The 14,372-nt window shown below is 39.7% G+C and overlaps 1 protein-coding gene across 9 annotated transcripts in view; it reads left to right on the top strand.

Annotated features, from left to right (window-relative positions):
• STX11 (syntaxin 11) overlaps positions 1-14,087 on the top strand; it is a 1,126,953-nt gene extending 1,112,866 nt beyond the window's left edge. For all 9 annotated transcript variants that reach the window (XM_044069646.1, XM_044069655.1, XM_044069651.1 and 6 more), the window contains one exon: positions 12,720-14,087. In XM_044069646.1, the coding sequence (XP_043925581.1) occupies positions 12,725-13,591 (867 nt within the window). In that variant the 5' untranslated portion in view covers positions 12,720-12,724 and the 3' untranslated portion in view covers positions 13,592-14,087. The remainder of the gene's footprint in view (positions 1-12,719) is intronic.
• The last annotated feature ends 285 nt before the right edge of the window (positions 14,088-14,372 follow it).

Raw genomic sequence — 14,372 nt, 5'->3', positions numbered from 1 at the left:
TATTATTAAATATTTTTATACCTTTCATTGTGGCTGTTTTTTTATAGAATACTTCTAACTTCTTGCGAGTACTTGTACTTATTTTAGTGACAATGTGGCCACTCTGAAAAGTCTTGCTGCTTTGGTTACACTCTACCATTTATATTAGTATTGATTTTACTCGGTATAATTGGATACCCTTGTAAGAGCCTGAGAGTAGTAGACTAGTGGCAGCATAGTTACTTTATAGCCTAAGCAGAAGGGGTACAGCTAGTAAATTTGTACCAGCCTTTCCCAGGAGGGTGTGAGTGTGTGTGTGTGTGTGTGTGTGTGTGTGTGTGTGTGTGTGTGTGTGTGTGTGTGTGAAAACCAAATACCCAGGTGTGCGTGTGTCAGCTACTTGGAACTGGACACAGTGCTCCAAAGTGAGTCGTGTTTGGGATCTGAAAAGACAGAGAGTCCAGTCCCAAATCTGGATTGTCTTCTCTGTGTGCGCTTGGGGGAAATTGTGTCTGACAGAGAGCTGTATTTGAAAATACTGCATAAATCCATTCCTATTTTTAATGACCGTCTCTCACCAGTGTCAGTGGTGAGGATTGAGGTTCCTTGATTACTGGCCTGGGGTAGAGAGGCTATCGCAGGTACCATTTACAATTGTCAAGAAGAGGAGAAAGATCTGTTTACAAAGTTAATCACAATAAAGTCTTTTAGGAGACATTGTAATAGTACTGAGGGAGTGAGTTATCATTGTGGCAGATGCAGCAAGTAGGTCTGTTCTCAACTCCTACCATCTGATGACTTGTTTGCTCCACTGACTGCAGGGACCCTAACAGCTCACCTAAAGTTCTTACTCCTAGATCAATAAGTAACTGTGCCTGCTCCAAAGTGAGTCGTGTTTGGGATCTGAAAAGACAGAGAGTCCAGTCCCAAATCTGGATTGTCTTCTCTGTGTCTGCAACAATAGTTCTAGTATTCTTGCCTAACTTAGGAGGAATGAAGTAATTCCTCACAAAGTTTATCTTCTATACTGATGCCTCCCCAAACACTTGGCCCTACTCCGTTTGGATTTGTCAAATGGAGATCATGCCTGTTAAACCTGGTGGACTTCTTTGAGACAGTCATCAAGGCCCTAGACGAGGGGAAATCTGTGCATACAGTTACCTAGGCTTGGCCAAGGCATTTGACACCATCTCCCACTCAGGCATCATTGACAAACTCACCCAGCTAGGTATCAACCCTTATATTGTTAGATGGGTCGCTAACTGGCTCACTGACAGTACCCACATAGTCAAAATAGGGGAATCCACCTCCTATAGCAGACCTGTAAACAGGAATCAATCCTGCGACCTCTAGTGTTCAGAATCTATTTCTCCTAAGTACAAGCAAAAACTAAAGGTCTGTGGCTAACAGTTTGCTGATGACTGCAAACTGGGAGCAGTCATATAATCCCCAAATGATGTCAACATCCTACAAAAGGGCCTTACACAAGCAAATGATTGGTGTCAAAGTCATGGCCTTAAACTCAATGCAAAAACTGTATTATCCTTTTCGGTAAGAGTGATGTTCCTGCTAAACTACCACATCAATAACAACATCTTAAGTAAGCACACAGGTTTGAGAAACCTGGGCACAGAGGTTGACAGCAAGCTTACCTTAGACCACCATGTCTCCACAGTGGTAAGAAGGGCATTCTATCTTGCTCATCTCATAAGTAGGGGCATTGCTTCTGGAAAAAAGAAGTTATAACCTCCCTGTACTCTTCCCTCATCAGGCCAATAATTGAGTACAATGCCCCTTTTGGTAGGTACCTTTCCAAGCACCTGCAGCAATTGGAGAGACCACAAAGGGTCCTCACAAGGAAAATTCAAGGTCTTCAGCATCTGTCCTACGTGGATCACCTGAAATCACTGTCATGTTATTCTGTTTCATACAGACTACTCAGATGTGATCTCTGCCTTGCATACAAGGCAATGTCTGACCCTGCTGTACTGGAAATGCTGCATATCCCTAAGTCAAATGGTACACAGGTTACTCACTCTAAAGACCTTAACCTGGTATGTGACATTAATAGAACCTGCTGGAGGGACAGATTTGTCTCCCAGAGGTTTTCACACCTTTGGAACCAGATTCCCACTTCATGTCAAACAGAGAACCTCATTGGTCCTCTTGAAACGCAGTCCGGAAGATTTGATGGGTAACCATAAATTTACCCTGGGAGTTCCACCTGTATCACTCTTGGACAGGTGCAATAGGTGCTGATCGTGGAAGTAAGGGTAGAACTTGGATAGCCTTGTAAAGGCCCTATGGCCATTAGCCTAGCAACTTCCTTGAATCCTATGATCCTCTGTTGTGCCACCGCATGCTCTATGTTGACCTTGTTTTATGTCTCAGGCTTAGGATAAGTTATGTGATTTCTTAATTATAGTTTTTATTTTATCAAATGATAAATCCATGAGGCCTTTTTATCAATGTGGCCCGTGAGTACTGTCTGCTTAAGTGACTTAGAGTTGCACATTAAGCAGGTGGAGGCTGTGTGCATCAAACATAAGACTGCAGGAAGAAGTTCATAGCCTTTATACTTGTATACTATTTGTGCCAACTTCAGTGTTGAGACTGTCATGTGCAGATAATGGCTATCCTGTATTATTCAGTGAAGTTTGTCCCTAGGCCACCCATAAAAAAGGGCTTTGCTCATCTTGGCTAACTTGGTCATAGTTACTAAAATGCAGTAAGTCTTTAATTCCACATGAATGACGATTGCTACATATAGCATCACAAACACTTCAAAGACTACAGACTTTGAGTTTGTACATTTCTTTAATGCATCTGATAAATATTCATGCTGCATGTAGCAAGTTAAATTGGTTAATAAGATATTTATTTTGTCTTCTGCTTCCAGAGTGGAAGTCTAGAACATTATACTTGAGATCTATGCCTTTCTCACCAGACTAAGCTTGTCTCCACTTCATTGTGCTGTACCTTTCTTCTTGCTCCAACAAGATCCAATTCGTATATAAAATCCCATGTCCATCTGATCCATTTCACTGAACTACAACCTTATGTACCAGGATCTAGCAGCTGTAGCAGGTTTTCTGCAGTAATTATTCCTCCCTACCTACTGCTTCATATTGCAGGCTTGTCCATCCATTCCCATAAACACTGATGAACTCTTTTCATTGTTTTCCTTTAATCTTTCTCTCTTTACTTTTCATTCCCACCCACCCACTCCCGTCCCCAGTACAAAGATATTTCCAACCTTAAATTTATCCTTTTAGGTATTTCATTCTAACTTCCTCTAAAACTTCATTCCTTTTCTTTACTCACTGTTGTTACCCTTTGCCAAAGTTATCATTTTGTTTATGCTAAGATTCAACATCTCGCCTTGCTGCCATGTCTCCCCTTCCTGCTTTTAACAGAGATGTCTCACCCACCTGCTTAAAAGCAGTAACTGAACATTTTCTTCTTCCATGCATCTTTTCTATTCTCATCCAATCTCTACCAGGACAAACATTTGGGGCATCTCCTTACCATAAATTTCCTCCTATTCTATTCCTTCACACACTTGTCCAAGATGTACCAAGCCTTTATACATTCCTAAACCATGTGTACACTTCCTGTTCTACACCTCCACATCTCCAACAGTGACCTCCTCTTACTTTCCATGTTCTGTGTAACTGTAGCGGGGTCCTGGACCACCTGTGCTTCCATCTCGTATAGTGACCCCAAACTGCTGGTATGGTTTTTGACCTAGCTGCTGTTCTCAAAATCCCACCATTTTATCTTAGATGACTATATCCCCCTCCATTATGCCCTACCTGTATCTCAGCCTTTCCACTGCCTGGTTTTGCTTACTAAAATTAAATCTTATATAAATCCTTCACATACTTAGTCTTCACGTTTCTTCTCCATTTCCCCTTTGTTCTCCCTAGCTATTCTATCATCCTCAATTGTTTTTAATGCACCCTAAATAAGCAGGTCTTCACCATGGTGTTTGTGTTCAAATTGTAAGTATCCTAGTCTGAAAACAAAATAACTCCTTATACTTGGCCAACTTCATAAATATTCTGCTTCCTACCATCTTCTCTCTGTCTAAGAAAAGCATTAGTTCAACTCATGCCCTTTTCTTTCCATTCCTCCAATTCACAATCCTCCCTTCAATTCTTATTTATCAAATTCGTCATATTGATCTAGGAACATCAAACAGTACAAAGATAGGAAGGTTAGTTTCATGACTAAATATGCCAATGATAAGAAGTTATGTCAGATACCATCAGATGTAACTGACACGTTCTAATCATAGATCCAGCCACAGCTAACATAGTAGGGACTGCACTGATCTTTATATATAAAACAATCTGAATTTAAAACATTTATGTAAAAACAAGTGTATTAAACAAGATAAGAGCTTGAGATTTGGCACTTTCCCCTACAAGCAATGTAATATGTGTAGAGCTATAGCTGTAACTCAACTTTATAATCATCCCACTTTGAATTTTAAATTTTTCCCCAGATTCCATGCTACCTGTGAGAGTAGTAATCTAGTATATCTAGCCAAATGCAACTGCTGTGTTTTTATGTTGGCAAACTTCCAGAAGACTGAGATATAGAATTTACAATCACTTATATGATATCAGGAATTTTAGTACACAAAATGCCTTGTCTAAACATATCACTGAATTTAATAACAACTTTAGTTTTAAGGTGTTACAACTGGTACTTGAGACTCCGAGGGGAGATAATGGGAATAACTATTTGGAATCTGTTGAACTTAAATGGATATTCATGCTACGAGCGCACATATATCCAGGGCTTAATAGTTATGTGAGCATTAGACCTGTGTTAGAGACACGGACCTTTAAGAAAGTGTCTTGCATAATAATCATTTACATAGTAATTGTTTAATGATGTGTTTGAGTTTTAATTTATATTAATTGGTTTTAATTAGTGTTTTGTGATGCTATTTAAACTGAGTGCTTTATTTTCTATTGAGATCTGATGAAGCATTGTTATTCCACGTGAAAGCGCTTATCCATTTGTTTTACCATTGGAATAAACTGGATTTTAGAGCCTTGGTGGTCCTACCCTTTTCATTTTACTTCATTTTTGGCTGTCTTCTAGGACTGGACTTAGTGAACACCTTTGTTGTTTTTATCTTCTCTCTGTCTAAGAAAAGCACCAGTTCAACTCCTGCCCTTTTCTTTCCAGTTATCCAATTCACAATCCTCCCTTCAATTCTTATTTCTGAATTGTTACAGACATACCTATTAAATGTCTCCCTAAGGGATGCACCATAAACACACCACATTCTTCAGCACTTTGCCTAAATCTTGAAGTGCTTAGCCCACCACTGTTTCCTGTTTTGCTTTCTCTTCAACCTCAAGATAGTTCTTCAACAAACATGAGGTAGATGCAGCTACAGCACATAACTGGAAATCTGGTAACTCTGTCCCATATCTGTGTCCAAGTTGTATTCTTTTTTTTTGTCCACTGTCCTACAGCCTTTACTGCTCTATACAAATGTATCCCACAGGCCTGGATCTTTTTGAGCCACCTGTCTTTCTCACCCATTGGTAATTGCCTAAACAGCTTTAAAATCCTTATATGTATTCAATATGTAAAAGTTCTATTTTCTGTTGGAGCTTTTCTCCTCGGGCCTCCACTGAAAATGGGCATTTGTAGCCCAGACAAACCCGGTCAACAAATATAAAATAAAATAAATACATTTGTATTGTTGATTTTTCCCACCATCATACTAACCTCCTGCATCCATCTGTACAGTAAATTAGATATCTGCTTTAAAAATTCAGAATAATTAGCCTATACCAGTTTGCTGTGCTCTCTTCCCACATGTATACCTAAATATTTAACCCCCTCCTTCCTTCCAGGTAGTTCTTTCTCTAATCCTCCCTACTACTTTCCCTCCACTTAACTGTACTTTGTCCCAAATACATTTCAAGCCAGAGATCAACTTAAAATCTTCAGGTATCCCATACTCCCTGCACTACCAAGTCCAACCTGTTGCCTGTACATGCAGTAATCTGCAAATATCCTGAACGTCATCCGTCTACAGGGAGATGAATCCAGAAAGACCCTCACTTTCTGTGGTAGTACCAAGAGTCTCACCTTAGGTGAATTGTGTAAGGCTTTAATTCCTGTTTTAAATTTGACTTCCACACCAATTTCTTAAAACAATTTAAACAAAAAGGGTCACTCTAATTACTGAAACCTTTCCTGATATCAAAAAAATATATCACTCCTGCCTCGTCCCACTGTTCTTTCTCTACTTTCCCATTCAGTTTCCTACCCTGCCACCTACTTTCCTCTGCTGTGTCTGCCACCATGTCTACTCTAGTCAGCCAACTTTACCTATACAACATATGGTAGAATTCCCATATAGCCTCATTATTGCATTCTCTGTCCACAGGGGTCTCTCTTGCACTTCCCCTTAACCCTGGAATGAAGCTCTTCAGTCTCCTTTCCTTCAGTTTGATTGCTAAACATTTCCCAGATTTTTCCCAATTTATTTATCCCATCAAAAGGCTTGCCCACTCATTATACTCATTTACATTATAGTGATTTCCGTTTCTCCAGTACATGCTATTAACTTGTCCATCTTCCTGTATCTGTCCTCCTTTAGCCTTTATCCTCTCTCTCTCTATTTTTATAGTGCATTTTTACTGCATCCCACCATTTGTTACTTCTCTTCCCATTTTAAGAAAGAAATCCTCAGTTATTTCTCTGCCCTCTTCCTTTCTGACCCTGATACACCCTACAACATGGCTTCCACCTCCACTATCTAGCCTTATCTGTCTGATACATACATGATCTGGTACCTTTCTCAATACACTGCATACTAGTCTCTCCTCTAATCAAAAAGCTGTCCAACCTGCTTGCTTACAGATGAGGGCCCCTCGTAAATGTGGACTCCATTTCTTGTAGCACACATCCTGCCAGCCTTTTCCCTGTTCCTATTTGCTCACTCTCTCTATAGCACTTTCCTTCATCTCCTGTTTCCCATACTTACAATCTAACTCTGGGCAGAGAATAACAATAAAATCTCTGGCTGTTAGCTCCCTGTCAAACTGCGATGTCTCATGCTGCCACACTTTGTAAAATTCTTTAAAAAAAGATTGGATTATCTTCATTTGGCATCTAGATGCATTGCAACTTTCACCTCTTCTGCCTCACCTTACTTAGTCTGTACAATTATCCATCTGCCATCAATTTAAACCTAAAGTAATGTTTATCTCTTTTCTTTCCATCATCGATGCATTTCTCTTCCTTCTCCCGGGACTGTATTCCATCCTACCACCTGCTAGAACTACTATCTTCAGAGCTTCATTCTTCCTTGGGTTAATTTGTTGCAGCATGGTAATATCCCCCTCCTTCCCTAATTAATTTACTCAAGATTTTGCATCTCTTCACCAAGTTACATACCCTGCCCACATTCCATGAAATGATACTTAGCTTGATTTCCTGAACTTCTCCCTACCTGAACTCTGCCTGTTGGCTCCACTCCTATCTTCCTTGCTCTGGCTGGATCAAGATGAACTCCTTGGCCTACCACAGATCTGTTCCTGGCTGTTAGAGCTGCAGTGCTGCCCTGAGTGTGTCACACCAGCTGCTCACAGAGATCCCACATTCAGAAGCAGTCTGTTAATTTCTCCCACACATTCCTGTGGTATGTCCTATGCTTGACTTATTCCGACAATGTTTTGTGATCTCAGCATTTGAATATCCTCCTAAGTAAAAGAGCAACATTCACCCCATATATACCCTCAAATAATGGAGCATGTGAATATTCTCCTAAGTAAAAGAGCAACATTCACCCCATATATACCCTCCAACAACGGAAACAACACATATTTCACATATCTCTCTAAAGAATAAAAGAACAGATCTGGTACATTGCTGCACGTCATCAGTTTTTCATCTTATGCAGTTATATAGCTATCAAAATTATAAGCTACAGTTGCTTTAATAGCCCCCAGTAAAAGATAATATAAGGAACATTTCAGGCACATTATCTTCTGATGTACCAAAAGTCCACCTTTTGTTTCAGATTCCAAATATTAACTTCAGCTTGATATTTATCATACTTTATTAGTGGCTGTGACTCCCCTTAAAGAAAAGAAAGGTCAGTAAAACAAGTTCTGCTAAGCCATTCTTTTCCATAATACACTCAGTCCATAATGCAGTGAAGGATCGCAGCCTCTCCCCATCCATGTAAAATAACACATCCGCCAAATGGGGCACCCCTTTTTAAACTGAAAGTCTGCCATGGTACATCTTCTTTACTGTACAGTTATTGATCAGTTGGCCTAGTATTCCTCCTCCTTTATTTGTTTTCAAGACCATCTATTTTTGAAGTAAGCATCTTCATCTCTGCTTGTAAATGTATTTATTGACATAGCACATACCTCCTCCTCCTAAAGTTAAGGGGGTTGATACTGCTGCTTCCCTCTCTCTCTACACAGAGACATCCTGTGCTGTCCAGTCCCACAGAGTACTGCAGCAGTACTGTTCCTCCCTACTGTATTCAGCCCCACCTGCCACATCAAAGGTTCACTCCTGTGGCTGCTCACTAGTACATTCTGTATTTCTATGCCTCTCCTTTCGCTCTTTAATAAGGACCCGTCAGCTGTCCTCTGGAGTGCCTTCCTTGCTGGTGCTTGAACTTAAGACATTGGCCCATCTTGTGGGAGTATGCTCCTCCCTGCTTCTATGGCCTTTGTTTCAATGGGCTATAAACTGAAGCAGCACCATCTTTGCAACCACTCCAGCTTCATATATACTTTTCTGTTTGTCGCAGCACCACTTTGCTCCCTTCCCTTTTCTTCATGCATCTGTTTAACCAGACCACTGGGTCCTTCTTTCTGTTGATGATCTTGGATTTTGGTAGGGAGGTCTTTGATAAACTTTGCTTTCTCACGTTATCCCTCCTCCTCCACCTGTTGGCTGACCATTCCATTTCCTGGGTTGCTGATTGACTTTCTCATTCACTTCTGCCTCTCTGACACCTTGCTGCAGGGCAGATACTGGGATTGTGGCTGCAGTCTTCAGCTGATACTTTAATTTCCATGCCTCAGATGCGGAACCACTTTCTTCCTCCTCCTCCTCCACCCTTGTACGATCACCATCAGTGCCACTGGCTAAGTAATCATATCAAGCACCATCTTTTTTTCAGCTCCCTATGTACCTCCCCATATGCTGTTCATTTTTTAAAGAGTTTTGTAATAGTCCTATTAAATCCTTGATTTAAACTCTTCCAGTTTTATGCTATGCAGCAGGTAAGCATTATTTAACAGTCAGTATTGTGCTGTGTAAGAATGTAGGTTGTAGATCATCTGGCATGCTTTAAGTGCATTAGGTCACTTTCTTCCAAACAAGTAGATTCTGTTTCTCCCAGTAAAGCCATGCAGGTCCGAATCAGCCAGCTTTTTGGATGCACAGTTCTGTCTGATGTTCCCTCTTCTTTTTCTGTTTTTGAGGTCAGTCTGGCCATCTCATCTTTTAACTGATGAACTTGTTGCCCTTGGGTTTTCATACTGCCTTTTTGCAGATTCAGCTTGTCCTGCATGTGGTTCATATCTGATTCAATGGATGCTAGCATCTCCTGTTGATTACTCTCCATTTTCAGGTGACAGCCTGCAGTATTTTGAGCATTTTCTCCATCGTTGCCCTCCACAGATGGATTACTCATGGGTTCAGCACTGTCCTTAGGAGCACCATCTTTTCCACTAACCCATTCCTTGCTGCCTCAGTTCCTCTTCCTGGCTTCATATCACCTGTATATGTCCAATATGGATCAGGGGAGCTTACATTTTTTTCTCTGTTACTTTACATTTTAAATGTCTGGAACTCATACCTAATGCAATAGATGTAGTTGTCAGATTGTGACTGTTTTTGTACCATCCCCTCCCAAAATTCAATGCTAGCCATTATGAATGAGGCCCTTTTCTTAAAGCACAGAGCTAAAAAATAAAAAAGGAAAGAAAAAAAAAGAATAAAGTAACAGAACACTGATGTGACTTTAGTAACGCATCAGGGGCTTTAGTCAGACGAAAGCAAAAACCTCAGTACTGTAGGGACACCTTTTCAATAAGCTGACGATGTGTAAGGCTCACATCCTCATTCACATTATTTTTGCTGTTCAAAAACGTTACCACTGGATAATAGTTTAACTGAGTAGCACTTCAGTCAGATGCACTGAAATGTTTATCTTCATATGAATATAGTCTTTGAATGTTTTTTGAAAACTGGGGACTCCCTTCTGTTATCTTGCTGCTTTATACAGACGGTGCAGTGGTGCAAGAGTTAATGTTGTTGCCTCAGAGCAAGAGGTTCTCTGGTTCGATTCTCGGCTGGGGTGCTTTCTGTGCAGAGTCTGCATGTCCTCCCTGCATTCTTTTGGGTTTTCTCCAGATACTCCAGTTTCCTCCCACATTACAAAAACATGCATCTGGAGCATTTCTCCCCGTGCCTCCGCTGAAAATTGGTTGATTCCAAGTCTGAGTTTTCCAGTTAATAAATTTTAAATAAATAAAAATGTGGTGGTTGTGAACTAAGCCAGCAGCAAGGCACACATTATTAAATGGCACTGTGAGTACTGAATCACATACCTGAAACCTCACGGCTCTTTAGTTCTCTGATGGAGTGAATTCTTAAGCTGAACATTTGCTGCTTCCTGTTACTTGACAAAGGGGGAAAGCATCCTTTATTCTGTCACTGAATAAGAAAAGCTAAGACTTGATTGACTTCAAAAACAATATTTGCAAATTCTTGGAAGTACGTATAGTAATTTCTGTGCTTCTTAATTCCACTGCAAGTTTGTGACCACAGCTAGTAACTGCTTTGACTGTGTTTCTATTGTAGTTATAGGTTTGTTTTGATAATGAGTGGGTTGGATGGATTATTTTCCAGCCTAGAAGAGGGCTAGTCTTACATGGTGGTTTTGGTAAAAAATTTAGCAGTGGACACAGTTGCAACTCTGCTTTTGTGTTTTGGGAGTATTCAATCTAGAACCTCCCATGTGTGGAAGAATATTACTTTCCTTACTTTTCTAGAGGCAGTCCTAATACAGCGTGGTTATTTTCTGGACTTCTCATCCTAGTTGGGTTCTTGTGCATCATAGGAATGCTGTTATTAAAGTAGTATCATTCAGAGTGATATTTCAATTTTGCAGTTCATTTGCAAGCAAAAAGTCAATTTCAGTCCCTTTTTGTCTGAAACATTTTCATTAGGACTGTATAAAAATTGCCATGCTTATTGGGCTTTCTCAGGCTTTGTGAGAGCCCTATGGCTCATTCACTCCTGAACAGGAATTTTGATTAGTCCTTCATTCCCCCATGAGAGTCTGGTGGAAGGGAGCAGGCCTGCTTGCTGGTCCTGTGCAGTGGTCTACCCTTTACCTCTGGGGAACACCCCGTTCTCCCTCTGAAGATCTTCCAAGATGCACTATTGCTGTCATCTTAGGAGAAAACTTATCTCCATAGGTAGAGAGCCTTTTGGCTTACAGTGCAATGCACTGTGACAGTGAGAGGCTCAGTAGGCAGTCTCTGCTGGGTGTAACATCTAGTTGTCCCACTAGAGCCAGAATCACATCCCTCACCCCCACCTCCACCTGGCGGATGGGTGAGCTGGCAGCAGCCTCTCACTCCTGTCTTCTCTGGCCAATTCCTACAGGCACCCAATCTGCTAAGTGAGCTCAAGTCACCCATGGCGTGGTCAGAGCTTTATTCCTTTGTGCCGTGGAGCTGGCCTTGTGTCTACTTGTCATAAATTAATCTACTACAGTCTACACGTCTTTGCAAAAATAACACTGACACTGTATACCCCCAAGGTTAACACTTTCCTTCATTTCTCCATACTTCATAATTCTTTACAGAATTAATGAACTCTTGAAAACAAAACAGCTGGCATATTTAAACTGCACCTGTTGTCACAAATAAATAAGAAACCGTAATAGATGTGAATAAATATGTAATATGCCTTATGAATAAGAATCTAAAGTGAGAGAAAGACTTGCTGATGTTAAATACTCAGTTAAAAAGCTTTTTAATTGTTTTTCCTTTTGCTAATCATAACATCTGTAGTGTAAATTTACATCATAAGTTTAGAAAAATTCTTTGTTCAACTCCTAACATATCCTTCTTTCCTTTATTATTAGCACTGTGAACTCATGCATAATGTCCTTGCGGCTACTAAATGGCTATTTCCTAGCAACAATGAGATCACAGTACTGATGGTACCCTTAACGGAATAAGTGGATGTGTCATTTGCCTAACAGAATATGCAGTACTTCCTGATATGTCTTGTAAATTGCACTGTAATAGAAAAGGGATAAGAAAGCATACGCAACATATCACAAGATGGTTAAACGATTTAAAAAAATATAGCCAACTATTTATTTACGAATGTTTATCAGTTGCTGACATTGATAGATTATTGTATGATGCAAACATTATAAGAATATCTGCACTGCATTCTTTATTGTTAAAGATCTTTGTGTGCAAATTAAAACAATCTAGTGCAACATTACTGAAGGACATCGACCTCTGGATTTTATTGAAAACCAGACCAGATATTGGCTATTGAATGTTTTGTTTTTTTATTTTAGAGAACATTCTGCATTTGGACGCTCATACTAAACCTGCAGTTCATACTTAAGGTAATGATTTAGATAATGATTTGTATCAATATGTGCAGTTATATAAACTGGTGTTTTTAATCTATTGTAGACAACATGAAGGACCGACTAAATGAACTTGTTGATGCATTCAAGGAGAATGAAAGTGAAGACGAAGAACCAACAGCAGAAACTGATGATCTCCAAGAAGCATTTGTCGTATTTGAAAATGATGCCCTGTTGGAGTATTTGTATAAAGAAGTCCAACAAATACGAGAAGATAACCATTTGTTGAAGCTAGATGTCAAGCGGCTTGGAAAGCAAAACACCCGCTTTCTCACCTCAATGCGTCGCCTTAGCAGCATTAAGCGGGACACTAATAGCATTGCTAAAGATATCAAGATAAGAGGGGAGGCAATTCATAAACGTCTGCAGAAGATGAAGCTCTTTGTAGAGGAAGCTGAAGAAAAGTATGGGCCTAATGCTGCCATCACCCGCATTGTAAAGTCACATTTTTTTACACTCACAAAAGCCTTCCAAGAGGCTATGTTTGAGTACAATGAAGCAGAGATGAACCAAAGGGAAAATTGCAAAATTCGAATTCAAAGACAGCTTGATATCATGGGGAAGGATGTGTCTGTCAATCAGATTGAAGATATGATAGAGCAAGGCAAATGGGATGTTTTCTCAGAGAACCTGCTTTCTGATGTCAAAGTTGCACGATCAGCAATGACAGAGATTGAGACTCGGCATAAGGAACTGCTGAAACTGGAGACCCGCATTCGTGAAGTGCATGAACTTTTTCTCCAAATGGCTATCTTGGTGGAGGAACAAGCAGAGACCCTGAACATCATTGAGAATAATGTACTTAAAACACAGGCTTATGTAGGTGAAGCAAAAACCCAAATAAAGAAAGCTGCTGAATACAAAAAGAAGAATCCTTGCCGGCAGATTTTTTGCTGCTGTTTCCCATGTTGCCGATAACAGACTTTGGCACTGAACTTGACTGCAAAGACTTGTTTTAAAATAATCTGCTTACTCAGAATAGTTAAACAGTTTTGTCCCAGACATGTATGCCTTCTGTGGAAGGAGTATAACTAAAAGCTGTTCAGATAAGTTTCTTTGTCCGAAGTCAACATTTTTAATGTAATGGTTTGGATAATTTGTAAGAGGTTTTAGGTGAATTATGTACTGTATATCACAAATGTAGTTCTAGTGAAGGGTGCTATCATGAATCCAAGGCAAACATTTAAGTTCATTCAGTATGTGTCTTGGCAATAGAAAGCCATAAATCTGCAAGAATCCCTATAAAGAAGTTAGGATACCTTGCAGATGGGCTGATCTTTTAAAATATATTTTATAGCACTGAGATTGATTGTAAAGTACAGTATTTACCATTCTTTTTTTTTCCTTTGGTTCAGTAAAACAGAGTCCAGAATAACAGCAGTCAACCGTAGATATTAAATGTTTTTTTTACAAACTCAAAAATGTGGCGTTTAAAATAAGCAATTCCTTAAGCATTTGCTATCTAATGAAATTGCAACCAAGCCTTTTTATTCATTTTATTTTCATAAAAAAGCATGTGTAGTACCTTGTACTACTATAATGCATTATTCAGTTGTGTGAACTTTTTAAAAAGCTGTTCATGCCTTAATAGATCAAAAATGTTAAGTTGAGACATTGTGCAACTATTGTGTGTTCCTCTTTTTCACATTCCTTTTTTCATTAAAGCTGTTCACATTAAAGTGAAAGTAGTCTTTGCACA

Source organism: Protopterus annectens, chromosome 1.part0 (assembly GCF_019279795.1).
Source record: "Protopterus annectens isolate FY-2018-M chromosome 1.part0, PAN1.0, whole genome shotgun sequence".
Lineage (NCBI taxonomy): Eukaryota > Metazoa > Chordata > Ceratodontiformes > Protopteridae > Protopterus > Protopterus annectens.
Note: the sequence above shows the minus strand (reverse complement) of the source record. Positions and strands in the feature narration are given on the sequence as shown.